This window comes from Hipposideros armiger, unplaced genomic scaffold (genome assembly GCF_001890085.2).
Source record: "Hipposideros armiger isolate ML-2016 unplaced genomic scaffold, ASM189008v1 scaffold_91, whole genome shotgun sequence".
Lineage (NCBI taxonomy): Eukaryota > Metazoa > Chordata > Mammalia > Chiroptera > Hipposideridae > Hipposideros > Hipposideros armiger.
In genome coordinates, this window is record NW_017731441.1 from 3184497 (window position 1) to 3197925 (window position 13429).

Genomic DNA, 13429 nt, shown 5'->3' on the forward strand with positions numbered 1-13429 from the left:
TTCCTTTACACATCATCCATGGCTACTTAAAAGCGCAGTGTTGAATAGTTGGGACACAGACTGTCTGGCCAAAGAGACCTCTGACCCACAGACCCATCGTATTCACAATTTGGGCCTTTATGGAAAAGTCCTGCTGCTCTGGACAGGATGTAACTTTTAGGGATCTCACCAAGTGATGGGACGTGCATTTTAAGAGACCCGCCAGGGCCAGACCTCCTGGAGTCAGTCTGACTCTGAGGCTGACTCTTGGCCAAGCCGCTTACCCTCTGTCTGACTTCGTCTACAAAATTGTTACCTCGTCTACAAAATTGGAGCTCACTTCAATACTTTTCATGAAGATGAAACCACTGCACATGAAATGAGGCATCTGGGAGGATTCAATTATGTCATCATGGACAGTAAAGCCAATTTGCAAACACACAGATGTCCTCCAGCTCAACAGCTCAGGTTATAGACATTTAGGGGAAATTCTGCAACCAAAATGTGAGAGGTCTCAGGAGGAATGAGCCCGTTGAGTCTCTTGTTTCTTTCTGGACATGAAAGTTGTCTGGACCCTCTTCCTGGGAAACAAAAGGTGGGGGCGGGGAGGGGAGAAGGCAGGGAGATAGGGTCCTGGGAATAAAAGGGGAGGTGAGGATAGGGCTGAAGGGGCCAGGCCAGGAGCCCCCAGACCCACATTGGGTTAAACAGAGTCCTGTGTGTCACTGGTTTTGCCTCAGTTTTTCCAGCTAACAATGGGACACAGGCCCCTATGTCACAGCTGTCCATAAACATGGGTGCCAGGTGACATCAGGACAACCCCTGAAGGCTAACATTTGATGTGCACATATACTAACCTTTAGGAATCATCTCCATCTTTCTGTGAGTGGAGCTCAGATCATTTCCTGCCCACCAGGGGCTGGGGACAGAGAAGGGCTCATACAGAATCTGGCCTCCCCCCACAGGTTAAATGTGCCTAGAGACAACATCACAGCATAAATTGACCGGGTGAGACAGGCCCAGAACACCAACTGCAGGTTATCCCTGAGGACAAGGCTCTGAACATCACAGCGACCATCCCCGGATACAGACCAGCCTGGCCTCAGCCCCCAGAGCAGGAACAGTTTGGGACCACACTGATTCACTCAATCTGTTGGTGTTTATTGAGCATCTACTGTGTGCCAGACACTCATATAGGTACTACAGACTGAGCAACAAACAAGCTAGACAATGGGGCTTATATCCAAGTGACCATGGGCCTTGGATAATAATCAATCACCACATGCAGAATAAATCCTGGGTGATGGGTGCTGTGGAATAGAGTACAGTCTTTTTCTGTCTTTCTCAATGAAGTATTCACCTCGCCAGCTGGTTCCGAAACCTTTTCCTCCAAGGCCTGGAGTCTGGCTCCAGAGACCCAGTCAGCCCAAGAGCTCCGGCTGCATCCCCATGCCTGACGCCTTGAGGAGGTTTCCGGGCTGGGAGAGAAGCTGGTACCTGGTGTGAACTCACCGTGTGGCACACACACCTCCCTCCCGGCCTGGCTACCAAGGGGGCAATCTGCTTCTGGTGACCTGAGATGATTTGCCCTTCCCTGGCACTTATCGCTTGTTGTAAAGAGACACAACTTTGAGATCTGGAATCTCCCTAGGATGAGAGCCAAACAGCAAGACTCCTGTATCCCCGGGAGACAGCGCACTCCATGTTTCCTGGCCCTGCATGAGAGGAGCAGGGAATGAAAGCCACGGAGAGGAGGCTGGGTGATGAAGCCACCTCCAAGCCTGGTCCTCAGGTACCATGCCACCCTCCATGTTCTCCTGGATGACGCGTACTGAGCTTCACCTAAGTGAGAAATGGACTTCACCGTGAGGCCTCTGACCCAGGGCTCATTCTCCCTGGCCCTCAATAGGGGCAGGTGAGGTGAAGTTGTCAGTGTAAGCCGTGTGCCTCCACGGCACACCCAGCAGCTCCTCNATTCTGTAAATGCAGCCCATCCCTGAGGGTGCAGGGGAAAGGTGAGTCTCCCAGAAAGGGGATTCCATGGACAATAATGTGACCTTCCAATGTCTGTTGTGCCCTTGTCAGGCTGCACTGAAGCTGGGCGGTATGGTGCTGTGCGGGGGCACCCTGATTGACACCACCTGGGTGGTCTCTGCAGCCCACTGTTTCGACAAAATTGAGAGCTGGAAGAACCTGACAGTGGTAGTGGGTAGGTTTTATTCTTATCGCCTCCTGATGAGAGAACAGTTCTTGGGTGATAACAACTCGGGGCTAAGATTCTAGGCATTGAGCCACCAATTTCCACAACTAGATGAACTTCTCCAAAAAAAAAAAAAGAAGTTGGGTATCATCTGGACAAACCCCAATTGCCTACAGGGAGTCACTGTGGCTCCATCCCCTCAGCCTCTTTCCCACCCAAATAAAGACATGGGAAGTGATGTCGTACCCACCTGTCTTGCTTGGGCCCAGAGCTCCAAGGAGGATGCAGCTGCCCAGGGCTCCATGGACCACCATGGATGGGGCTCTGCTTGGTGGATTTATGGGATGACAAGGACCCCCAGAGAGAACCAGGCCCTGTCTGGAAAGAACTGGGAAATCAGGCAGTCCTCCTAACCCACCCACAGCTGCCTGGCCCTGCACCCCTCTTTGCGTGCCTTCAGCACCCCAGGTCCCAGATTCACCCTCAATTCACACTCTGCATGGAGCCCACTGGTGGCCACCTGGGAAAGCTGCTCTGGCCAGCTCGAGGGTGATGTACGGCCCCACCTACCCCAAAAGAGGCTCCTACTCTCTTGAGATTCGGGAAGGGACATTCCCTAAGGCTTCAGGGCTAGGAGCATGAGCAATGTGGGTCTCCCTACAGGTGATCATGACCTGAGTGATGAGGATGGAGATGAGCAGGAGCAGCAAGTCGCTCAGGTCATTGTCCCCAGCAAGTACATCAGAGGCAAGACGGACCATGACATTGCCCTGCTCCGCCTGAGCAGTCCCGTGGCCTTCACAGACTACGTGGTACCACTCTGTCTGCCCGAGAAAGCCTTCTCTGAGAGGACGCTGGCCTTCATCCGCTTCTCGTCCGTCAGCGGCTGGGGCCAGCTCCTCGACAGAGGCGCCACCGCTCTGGAGCTCATGGCCATCGATGTTCCCAGGCTGATGACCCAGGACTGCCTGGAGCAGTCGAAAAGGAAGCAAGGCTCCCCAGAGATCACGGAGAACATGTTCTGTGCTGGCTACCTGGATGGGAGCAAGGATGCCTGCAAGGGGGATAGCGGCGGCCCGCATGCCACCAAGTTCCAGAGCACATGGTACCTGACGGGCATCGTCAGCTGGGGTGAGGGCTGTGCAGCTGAAGGCCACTTTGGGGTGTACACCAGGGTCTCCCATTACACCGAGTGGCTCCACAGGCTTATGAGCTTGAAAACACACTCAGAAGGCCTCTTCCGAGCCCCACTCCCCTAGCACTTCAGTGTCAGCTCCATGGACCTGCCTCTTGTGAAATAAAGCTGCTGCTGCTGCTTGGGCTGTNAAAAAATAATAAAAGTAATTTTAATGCCAATCCAAGTTCATATTCTACCTTTTTCCTCAGCATCATTTCCCAAACACTCCTCCTTACTTCCATATAGCTACCATGCTTATAATTTTAAAGAGTTAAGTCATATCTCATGGTATGGACACATTTACCCGTTCATGTTTTGGCCATGTACATTATTTTATATTGCTATTATGAAAACACATAGATTTCTTCTGGATTACCTTCTAAGAACAGCTGCTCCAGGGAAGGATTACTGGATCAAAGGTTACCAACAAGTTCTAGTTCCAAGTAATATGGAGAAAGCACACTCCACCCTGTCTCTCCCACTAAATGCAGCTACAAAACCTGTATAGAATGCGTGGAGCAACTATTTGAGGACCCTGAAATGTCAATAGCAGCAGTACATTGAAGAAGACTAGAATTAAAATTGCCGTATAATTGTGCTTACCATTTTTTCCCCTCCAGTTCTCCAGACAACACTTGACCTGAATCTAATTGATATTTACAGGATTCTCAACAACACCAGAATATACTCTTTCTAACCACACATGGAACTCTCCACAAGATAGACCATATCCTATGTCATAAAATACACCTTATCAAATTTAAAAGATTGAACTCATACAAAATATTTTATCTGACCATAATGAAATCAACTAAAAAGCAATAACAGGAAAATTTCCAAGTATGTGGAAATTAAACAATATGCTTCTAAATAATCTGTAGGTCAAAGAAGAAGTCTCAACAGGAGTTAGAAAATATTTTCAACTGAACAAAAATGAATATGCAACATATAAAATCTGTGAGATGCAGCTAAAATAGTGCTTAATTGGAAATTTATAGCATTAAATGTTTGCATCAGAAAAGAAGAGATGTCTCAATTGATCATTTAAGCTTCCACATTAAGACACACACACAAAAAAAGCAAAATGAAACCACACACTGTGTTCCTTAAAATAACAGAAATTTATTCTCTCACATTCTGGAGACCAAAAGTTTGACATCCAGATGTACCAGGGTTGGTTTCCTTTAGAAGATCTGAGGGAGATTATGTACTCTGCATGTCTCTGTGTGTCCTTTTCTGTTTATTATAAGCACACTCTCATTGATTTAGGGTCCACCCTAATCTAGTATGATCTCATCTCAATCGTGCTTGAGTTACATTGGCAAAGACCCCATTTCCGATTAAGGTCACTTTCTGAGGGTGCACCTAAATTTAGAGGGGTGAGGAGGGACAATATTCAACCTACTGCAGACAGTAAAAAAAAATTTTTTAAGGCTATGAACATTGTTTAGTGTAATATGGGTTCTTGATGCCCTGTTTTCAGCTAATTACCAATTACCATTTTTAAAATTACCATAATGATTATTCACCAAGCATCCAATCTTTTACTGAATCTTTGACCCAAGTATCTCAACTAAAAACTATTCATTAACCACCAGCTTGGGGTAGCAAACAGAGCAAACCATTTTTGGCGCAATCCATTTCTTGGTGATTAATTTTTAAATAAATTATTAATATTCAACAGAGATGGTGCATTTAAGATGATTAAAGCCAGGGCCGGCCAAGTGGCGCGTTTGTTAAGAGCTGGTTTGGGATGCCAGAGGGCCCCGGTTCGGATCCCGCATATGAGGGCCAGTGACACTGCCCTCCACAGCTAAGTCGCTGAACAACAGCTCAACCTGGAGCTGGGCTGCCGTGAGTCGCCGGTGATGGCAGGTGGGTTGCCATGGCTACCGTGTGTAGCCAGCAGCCAGCGTGAGTGGCCATCCAGAAGCTGGCAACTGATCTGCCTCGCCCGGGAAGAGCGCAATGATGGTGCCAGCTTGGGCCAGAGAAGCAACGTCCTCCACAACTAGACTGAAGAACAAAAGGATAGCAACTTGTCTGTTCCCCTTCCCCCAATTCCCCAATAATAAAAAAAAAAAAAGATGATTAAAGCCAGGAAAGATGCAGAAAATCTGAAGAAAATGCCCTTTTATGTTGAATAGTTCTAGAGGAATTTGTTCCAGAAAATGAGCTCTGTTTGGGAAATAGCCTCTTCAGGTTGGGTTAGTAGGTTATGGTTGTTACTGGTGTAAAATCTTAATGCATTTTAAAATCTTTTTTCCCTTTTAGAATGAATTCTGGAATAAATACAAAGGTGAGATGTTTTCTATTTTAATCTTAAGTGAGAGGTATTCATCATTAGGATATTTAAATTGGGAGAAATTGTATTTGAAATTTGAAAATGCTTCTTGAATATCCTTTCTGCCCCTGTTTAAATCTTATTTAACACTTCTCCCCTTTGAGTGTTTTCATAGCAGTTATTGTAAAATAGATTTTATAACTGTATTAATTCTGGTTTTGTTACTTACTTAAATATAGATTTAAATCAGTTCATTCTCATTTGAGGATACCAAATTTGATGATAATTTTTTAATCCAAATGTATTAATTAGAAACAAAATATAGAGTCTGAAAGATTGGGTCCTCTAAAAAGGTAACCACCTTGATTTAATGCTTATAGCATCTGAAATGGTATCAATCATCACTTATGTTTATATTCTAGTAACAGTATTCAGATTTCTCACAATTGAACTTATTTCTAAATTGGATTGTGCAAATGCATCAAGAGATGTGAGGTCCCATGTTAGTGATAGACAGTAGTCTCTGAATTCTCATTTCTCACCCAGAGCATTTGGAAAGTGGAACCCTAACATCCCCCTTGTCAATGCTCAGCCCAGAAATAAGTGTCAGGCAAGCACCTGTCCTCTGTCCTTCCAGCTGATCCCACGTGGTCACCAGCCCAGAGCTCCTCACTTTGATGTTAAGACACCATTAAACATTTCAGCAAAACTTGGAAAGGTCAGTCAATGACCCAGTTAGATAAGGGCATCACGTACACATAGCCACAAAAAGTGGGAATAAAATGAAGTTCAGGTAGGAGGAATTGTTTACAGGGAAACAGGAAGAATGCCAAGTTCACTCAAGTTATCTGAAAAATATGTGCCAAGATCAACACCGCAGTTATTTTCCTGATGATGGAAATTGCCCGCAAGCTTTGGTTTCCAAATCCTTTCTTTGCAGATGGCGACCAGTGTGAAAGCGATCCTTGCCAGAATCAGGGCATGTGTAAAGACGGCCTCGGGGAATACACATGCACCTGTTCGGAAGGATATGAAGGCAAAAACTGTGAATTACGTGAGTTCCTCTTTTGGTGTACTTTCAAGTCAGGGTTATCTGAAGAATCAAAGGTGGGAAAGAGAGAAGCTAAAATGCCCAAGGAAACAATCTCACATCACTTCTGGCTTAGACTCTGGACTCCATTTTGAGGTACCACTGTAGTAAGAGGAAAAAAAAAATCAGTCAAAGTCTAAATGTGTCCTAAAATCCACTCAGTTTTGGAGTACAATGAGACACTCAGTCACTCCTCTGTTCTTCTGAGAGAGGCTACGGAACATTAGTGAAGCGTGTGGCCCATTAACCTAGAAACGAGAACAGACTTTCTTCTTGGAGTAGAATGTACCCCCTCACATCTGTTACTTACATTCTTTGTGGTCCTGAGTAATGGTTCTAAATCACCACCTTTCATTTATGTGTGTTAGTGCAAATGTCCATACTAAATGTCCAGGATTGTTCAACTATAAACATTTGATAACATTTAATTCTGCATAGAAAGGTCACTAAAACTTTTCCTAATACGATGATTAATTTTTAAATAAAAATTAGGTTAGTATTAGACCAGTTTTTCTTAAAGAGAAAGATTTGCATTTCTTTTTATAATTTATAATCTTTAGAATGTGCTCTTGGATGGGATTGCTTTGGAATTTTCCCTGACGGGAATTTCAATTATGTACCATCCATCCCAAGTTCAGAGCTGCCACCCCTGCTCGCCTTTCGGCTGACCCCAGAGCCACCGTGAATGTTTTCTAAAGTTCCATCAGTGTTGATCTTTGCATTGTAATTATTTTTCCATCAAAATCCAAATGTGGAGTGTAAATTAAATTGCCAATATGGCATCACTGATGTGAATTTGGAGTTTGATGTTCAGTGTACACTGGAAGCAGGTGGGTGATTCTGGCTTAGTCAGACCTGCTGAACAGTGAGGGATGCTCTCAGCCAGGCCTTGAGGACTGGAAATCTGACCTTGGCCAAGGAAGCACTACGTCTAGAGCTTCACATGACCTGTGAGGTTATCCTGTCAGGTGGTATGACCTCCACCACTTTACAAATGAAGAAACTGAGGCCCATGGGTTGCAATAACTTGCCCAAATCACACAAGTGATGGAAGGGCCAGTTTGAAATGTGGGTTGGCCTGACCCCAGGATGTATGCTGCCTGTTTCTCCTTCCTGCTACACTGGAGCCCGGACTCCATTCTCCAAGTCCCTTATTCCACATGGACTCCTGTAGCCTCAGAGCGGACAGGTATCCGGCACTCTGCCAAGCTCTGCCTGAGAAACTGGCCCCAGAGCCCACCCTCCTGCAGGAGGCCCAGCCATGGTGGTCAACACCCATGTGCCTTTTTAGAGCTGAATTTGAGACCCTCCGTGTCTCCAGGGCCCCACTGGGCATGCTCAGGTTACTTGAGGACCTTCTGGAAGTCTGGCGCCTAGGGCCTGTCAGACACTCAGCTCTCACCCAGTGGATGCCATTGTTTCTCCATGCTGCCTGGGGAGGCAATAGGGCAGTGAGAAGAGCACACATGGAGGCAGGACCCCCTCACCCCTCTGGCCTGCTCTGGGCAGCCTGTCCTATTTGCACTGGGACCAGCTTATATGCATCAGCCACCTGGCTCTGGCCCTTTGCCCTAGCCAGGTGGCCCGCTGTGGGGCTGACTAGTGGGTGTACGTTCCCCTGGTGTTGCTATCCTTCCTCCTGGCGAGCTGCAGCCTCAGTTTCCCTAGCCTGTCCTGAGAGCCAACATGCCTCTTCCACAGTCACACGGAAATTCTGCAGCCTGGACAATGGGGACTGCGACCAGTTCTGCAGTGAGGAGAGGAACTCTGTGGTGTGTTCCTGTGCCAGTGGGTACATCCTGGGTGACAACGGCAAGTCCTGCATCTCCACAGGTAGGAGGAACATGGGGACACCCCAGCAGGTTCTCTGAGCCAGAGAGGCCAGCCGTTTCCAGGCCAGTGAGGCATATGCCAGTGCTGGTGAGAGGGACAGCTGGAGCATTCTAGTTGGGCCATGAGTTTTGGAAACAGACCCACTGTTTCTGTTAGCCATCTGAAAAATGGGACCCACAGCGTTACCTAACTGCTTAGTGACTGTGAAAATGTAAGGGGGTAATTCATAGAGGCCACTTTGCACAGTGCCTGGCTCATAGCAAACCCTAAGCAACTATGTAATGAGTGACGGGAAGGCGTGTTTCGTTTCCTGGGAAAGGCGGAGAGCTTGGGAGGCTAGGAGTCACAGTGGACTAAGGCAAGAGTGCAGGCCGGTAAGGGGCAGTGCAGGCCTGACTGTTGGAGCCGTGGAGTTTGGGATAAGTTGCAGGGGCCAGAAGGGGAACCAAGGACCCTCAAGAACTGATTTAGGTTGTGTGGGCCTCAATGTTAATCAAATTTATTTTTTCTTTTCCTTGATAAAAGCCAGATGCCATGAGTGTGGCCTAGAAGCTCACAGAGGGCATGACCTACCAAGGGGCTGAGGGCATGACCTACCAAGGGGCTGAGTGACAGACCAGGTCCCTGGCATAGGAAAGTCCTGGTCTCACTCTGTAGAAAGTTCCTCCCATGCTGCAAAGCTGACCTCTGGCCAGAAGTTCTGAGAGGCCACTCCTTTTTTTTGCACTCCAGGAGGTGGAAACATTCAAGGATGACTGCAATTATGTAACATCAGCACTCTCAACTAGTAAAAAACTCTGACAGTCACTTACATTTCTATTGGTAATGAGACTTGAAACTGAAGCTGGTCTAAAAATGGGGGGTAGACTCATGACATGCATGCAAATATTTTTTAATTCCAGGAATAATCAGGAATCAATTTAAAATACAGTTCGATGTTTGAAAATACTACTTCCTAATTCAGAATGTAAAAGGGCAGTGATTACAAATCTTAACACAGAGCTAGCAAACCTAGGGTGAAGGAGTCTTTATCTCCAGCTAACACATTCACCAAGAGTCTACTGGGGTGGGAGGAGGAAGGGGCTGTCCTTGAGGTCCTACAGGAGCACACGCAGCACTAAAACAAACTAAGTTTTGCTTATCTGTCCTTAGACAAACACAAGGCAGCAGAGAGAAGCCATCCATTTTCAGACCTGCTGTTTTTTCCTGTCTCTCAACTCTTAGGCCCTCCACACCTCTCCCTACCTCTGTCCTGCTTTGCCCCCTTTCTGCCTCAGTTCCCTAGGTGATGATAATACAGAAAGGAAGCTTTCTCATGTTTACTGACACCTCCCCTGTGCTTGGTGCTTTTAAGGATAGCTATCATTTTTTAGACATTATCATTCAAAGCCATGTCACAGTAATCCTTATTATGCCTCAGATTGTTTCCACATGTTGTCTCTTTTGCCTGGAACACTTTTTTGTTTGTTTCAAAATTTTATTAAGAAATGTTTCAAATACACAGCAGTGTTGACAGGTTTTGACAGTGAGTGCCCATCTGCGCCCACCTGGGTTCTACCATTAACATCTCACTGTACTTGCTTCATCACCTGTCTACCCCATATTTGTCCTCTGTCCATCCACAAGCCACGGTGTTATTTTGATGCATTTCCTACTAGATTGCAGATATGCCCTTCGTGGCTTCAGCCCCACACGTCAGTGCCCACACCACAGTGATTTCGGTAGAATTCATCCACAGTGGGGTGCACCGATATGAAGCGCATGCTCCCTGCATTGTGACAATTGCATCCACCTTACAGCCCAACCCCCATCAAGACATTGAGCACTTCGCACCCCAAAAGTTCCTCACTCCCTTTCCCAATTACCAAGCACACTTTTCACTCGTCCTCACCTGCATTTTTCAGGGCTGTCTCACCCCATTACTGTGAGGGCTAGACCCTCTCTCTGGCCTCCCCGACTGGCTCATGCCATTGTTTTGTTTTGTATTGTTTTGTTTTGTTTTCTCTTTCAGAGTCTTTTCCTTGTGGGAAACTCACTCAGGGACGTTGGAAGAGGTCAGTGGCTCAGGACTCCCCTGAGACCATCATGCTGGAGGAGTATGACACTGAAGACCTGATTCCCACTGAGAGCCCTTTCCATCTACTGAACATCAACAATACAGAGGGGAGCCCTGAAGAGGATGACAGCAGCGTCATACGGATAGTAGGCGGGAGGGACTGCAAAGACGGCGAGTGTCCCTGGCAGGTAACTGCTGAGCACTTAGTGAGTTACCTGGATGGAGGACCCATCTTTGCAGGCCACTGCCAGCACAGCCATCGAGGCCAAGGCCTGTGCTACCCCAGCACACCTGTGGCCCCTCAGCAGGCTTTGAGCTCCAGTGCTGAAGGAGCCTGAGATGAGAAGAGGCTGGTCCTTCATCCCCCACCCCCATCCCTCACCACCCATTCCTATCTGTGTGCAGAGGGTTTGAGTCCTAAAACCTCCACCTACAGTAGAAGGAGAGATGAGGCACCAGTTCAGGCTGCAGGTTCGGGTCAGCAGGTAGAGGACCTCTACCCAGGTGGTGAAGAGCAATCAAAGAGGCCTTTGATTGCTCTTCTGTTTGGCTGGAGGCAGAAGGATTCACTGTCCTTGTTTCATTTCTACTTTGGTAAATTTTTTTATGCAAACACCTAAATTCTAATGAGGCAGACAGTACCTTAGAGAAAAGCACATCCATTAGTTTTCAAAGGTAAAGAAACAAACAAACAAAAAAATCACTCTTTCATTGTTGATTTCTACTACAGTTACCAGATTTAGCAAATAGAAACACAGGACATACACTTAAATTTGAATTTCAGATAAATAATGAATATTTTTTTTTAAAGATTTTTATTGGGGAATTGCAACAGCGCTGGGGAATTGGGAGAAGGGGAACAGACAAGTCGCTGTCATTCTGTTCCTCAGTCTAGTTGTGGAGGACGTCGCCTCACTGGCCCAAGTTGACACCATCATTGCGCTCTTCCCTGGGAGAGGCAGATCAGTCGCCAGCTTCTGGATGGCCGCTCATGGCAGCTGCTGGCCGCTCACACTGGCTGCCAGTCACACACGGTAGCCCATGGCAACCCACTGCAGCAGAGGCTGCAGCCTACCTCGTCGCTGGTGACTCATGGCAGCCCAGCTCCAGGTTGAGCTGTTGTTCAGCATCTTAGCTGTAGAGGGCAGTGTCACTGGCCCTCATATGTGGGATCTGAACCGGGGCCCTCTGGCGTCCCAAGCTCTTAACCAATGCGCCACTCAGCCGGCCCCAATAATGAATAATTTTTAATGAAAGTATATCCCAGATATTACATGGGACGTACTTAAACTAAAATTTATTTGCTATTTATTTGATTCAAATTTAAATGGATGTCTTCTATTTTATCTGGCCAGCCTAACTTGGACTTTTTAAGTTTTTAGTGTCCAAAGCCAAAACAGCTTCTCCTAGAAGCAAAAATCCCAGAGCTGCCACAACCTTTAGAAATTACCTCAGCTCACCTTTCACCTCCAAGCTACAGGACAGGTATGCATTTGTTTGAATCATCAAGAGCCCAAGGGAAGGACATTTCAACATCTAGTCATCATTCATCCAACACATATTTATGGAAAACTTGTTGTATTCAGGCACAGAATTGGAGGTTGTGTGTGTAGACTATGAAATCATCAGAGCTACTTCTTTGACATCTAGAGATCTAGATCTAGAAAGGGAAGTGAGATGCACCCAAATGACCACAATTCAAGTTGATATATGATAAAGGTCACAGAAGTGGTGCTGGTAGGATTATAATGAAATTCCACTGGGATGAATAGGAAGCTCCCACAGGGCAGGGGTGTCTGATTGAAACTCTGCTAGTGGCTTTAGATGGAGCTCCACAGGAGGAGAGGACAGGGAAGGGCATTCGGGCAGAAAGTTCCTCTAACGGGTCCCTCAGCAAGTCTGTTGGGATTTGTGATTCTTGTTTTCCTGGTCCCGGTCTTAGCAGGTTGCCTCATCTCCATTTTAGGAAGAACAGATGGTGTCCAAGTCTTAGAAACATGGACTCTCCCTCACTCTTCAGCCAAGTTGGATTATGAGTAGATAAATTATGCAAAAAAAACCACAAAAAAGCATTACTAGAGACAGTCCCCAATTTACAGTGCTTCAACATACCATGGTGCAAAAGTGATACACATTGATTTTTTCTGGGCTAACGACATGTGGTAAAATACTCTCTCGTGATGCTGGGCAGCAGGAGTGAGCTGCAACCCCCAGTCAGCCATGTGATCAGGGAGGTAAATAACCGATACTCTACCGTGAACTGTGTTGCCAGTGTTTTTGGTTATTGTGCTCTGAGCATGTTTAAGGTCTGCTAGGCTAAGCTATGATGTTCGGTAGGTTAGGTATACAAAATGCATTTTCGACTTAGGATATTGTCAACTTACGATGGGTTTATTGGGACATAACCCCATCGTGAGCCAAGAACTATATGTACCACATACTAGTCAGAAACATCTTCAAGGGTTCTTTTAGAACTTGACATTAATTGTTTCATTAACCTACACATATCCTTAGCCAATAACTGTTGCTTAGAGGATGCAGAATTTCCTAGAGAAAAGGAAAAACAAAAAATACTCCATCTCTGGATTTGCAAGCCTGGGTCTTTGGGGAGGAAAGAAAATAAGAGAATTGTCTATGGTGTCTCTCACTTGCCCCATCAATGCTCATTCCCAGGTTGAATACTCCTCACTCCCAAATCCCAGATCGGGGTAGAAATCCCTTCTAGGAGTAGCCACATGGATTACAAAGAAATTCACTTTGATGGTGGCATTCCATAGGCCTGAATAGTTTAACTGTTCTAGAGACCAGAA

At 46.3% G+C, this 13429-nt stretch overlaps 2 protein-coding genes across 3 annotated transcripts in view; both read left to right on the plus strand.

The window, feature by feature from the left end:
• F7 (coagulation factor VII) overlaps window positions 1–3498 on the plus strand; it is a 26392-nt gene extending 22894 nt beyond the window's left edge. For both annotated transcript variants that reach the window (XM_019644770.1, XM_019644769.1), the window contains 2 exons: window positions 2065–2188; window positions 2843–3498. In XM_019644770.1, the coding sequence (XP_019500315.1) occupies window positions 2065–2188; window positions 2843–3438 (720 nt within the window). In that variant the 3' untranslated portion in view covers window positions 3439–3498. The remainder of the gene's footprint in view (window positions 1–2064; window positions 2189–2842) is intronic.
• F10 (coagulation factor X) overlaps window positions 1–13429 on the plus strand; it is a 29725-nt gene that overhangs the window by 12077 nt on the left and 4219 nt on the right. Inside the window, exons 3-6 of the mRNA XM_019644768.1 lie at window positions 5631–5655; window positions 6581–6694; window positions 8432–8563; window positions 10575–10807. Coding sequence (XP_019500313.1) covers window positions 5631–5655; window positions 6581–6694; window positions 8432–8563; window positions 10575–10807 — 504 coding nt within the window. The remainder of the gene's footprint in view (window positions 1–5630; window positions 5656–6580; window positions 6695–8431; window positions 8564–10574; window positions 10808–13429) is intronic.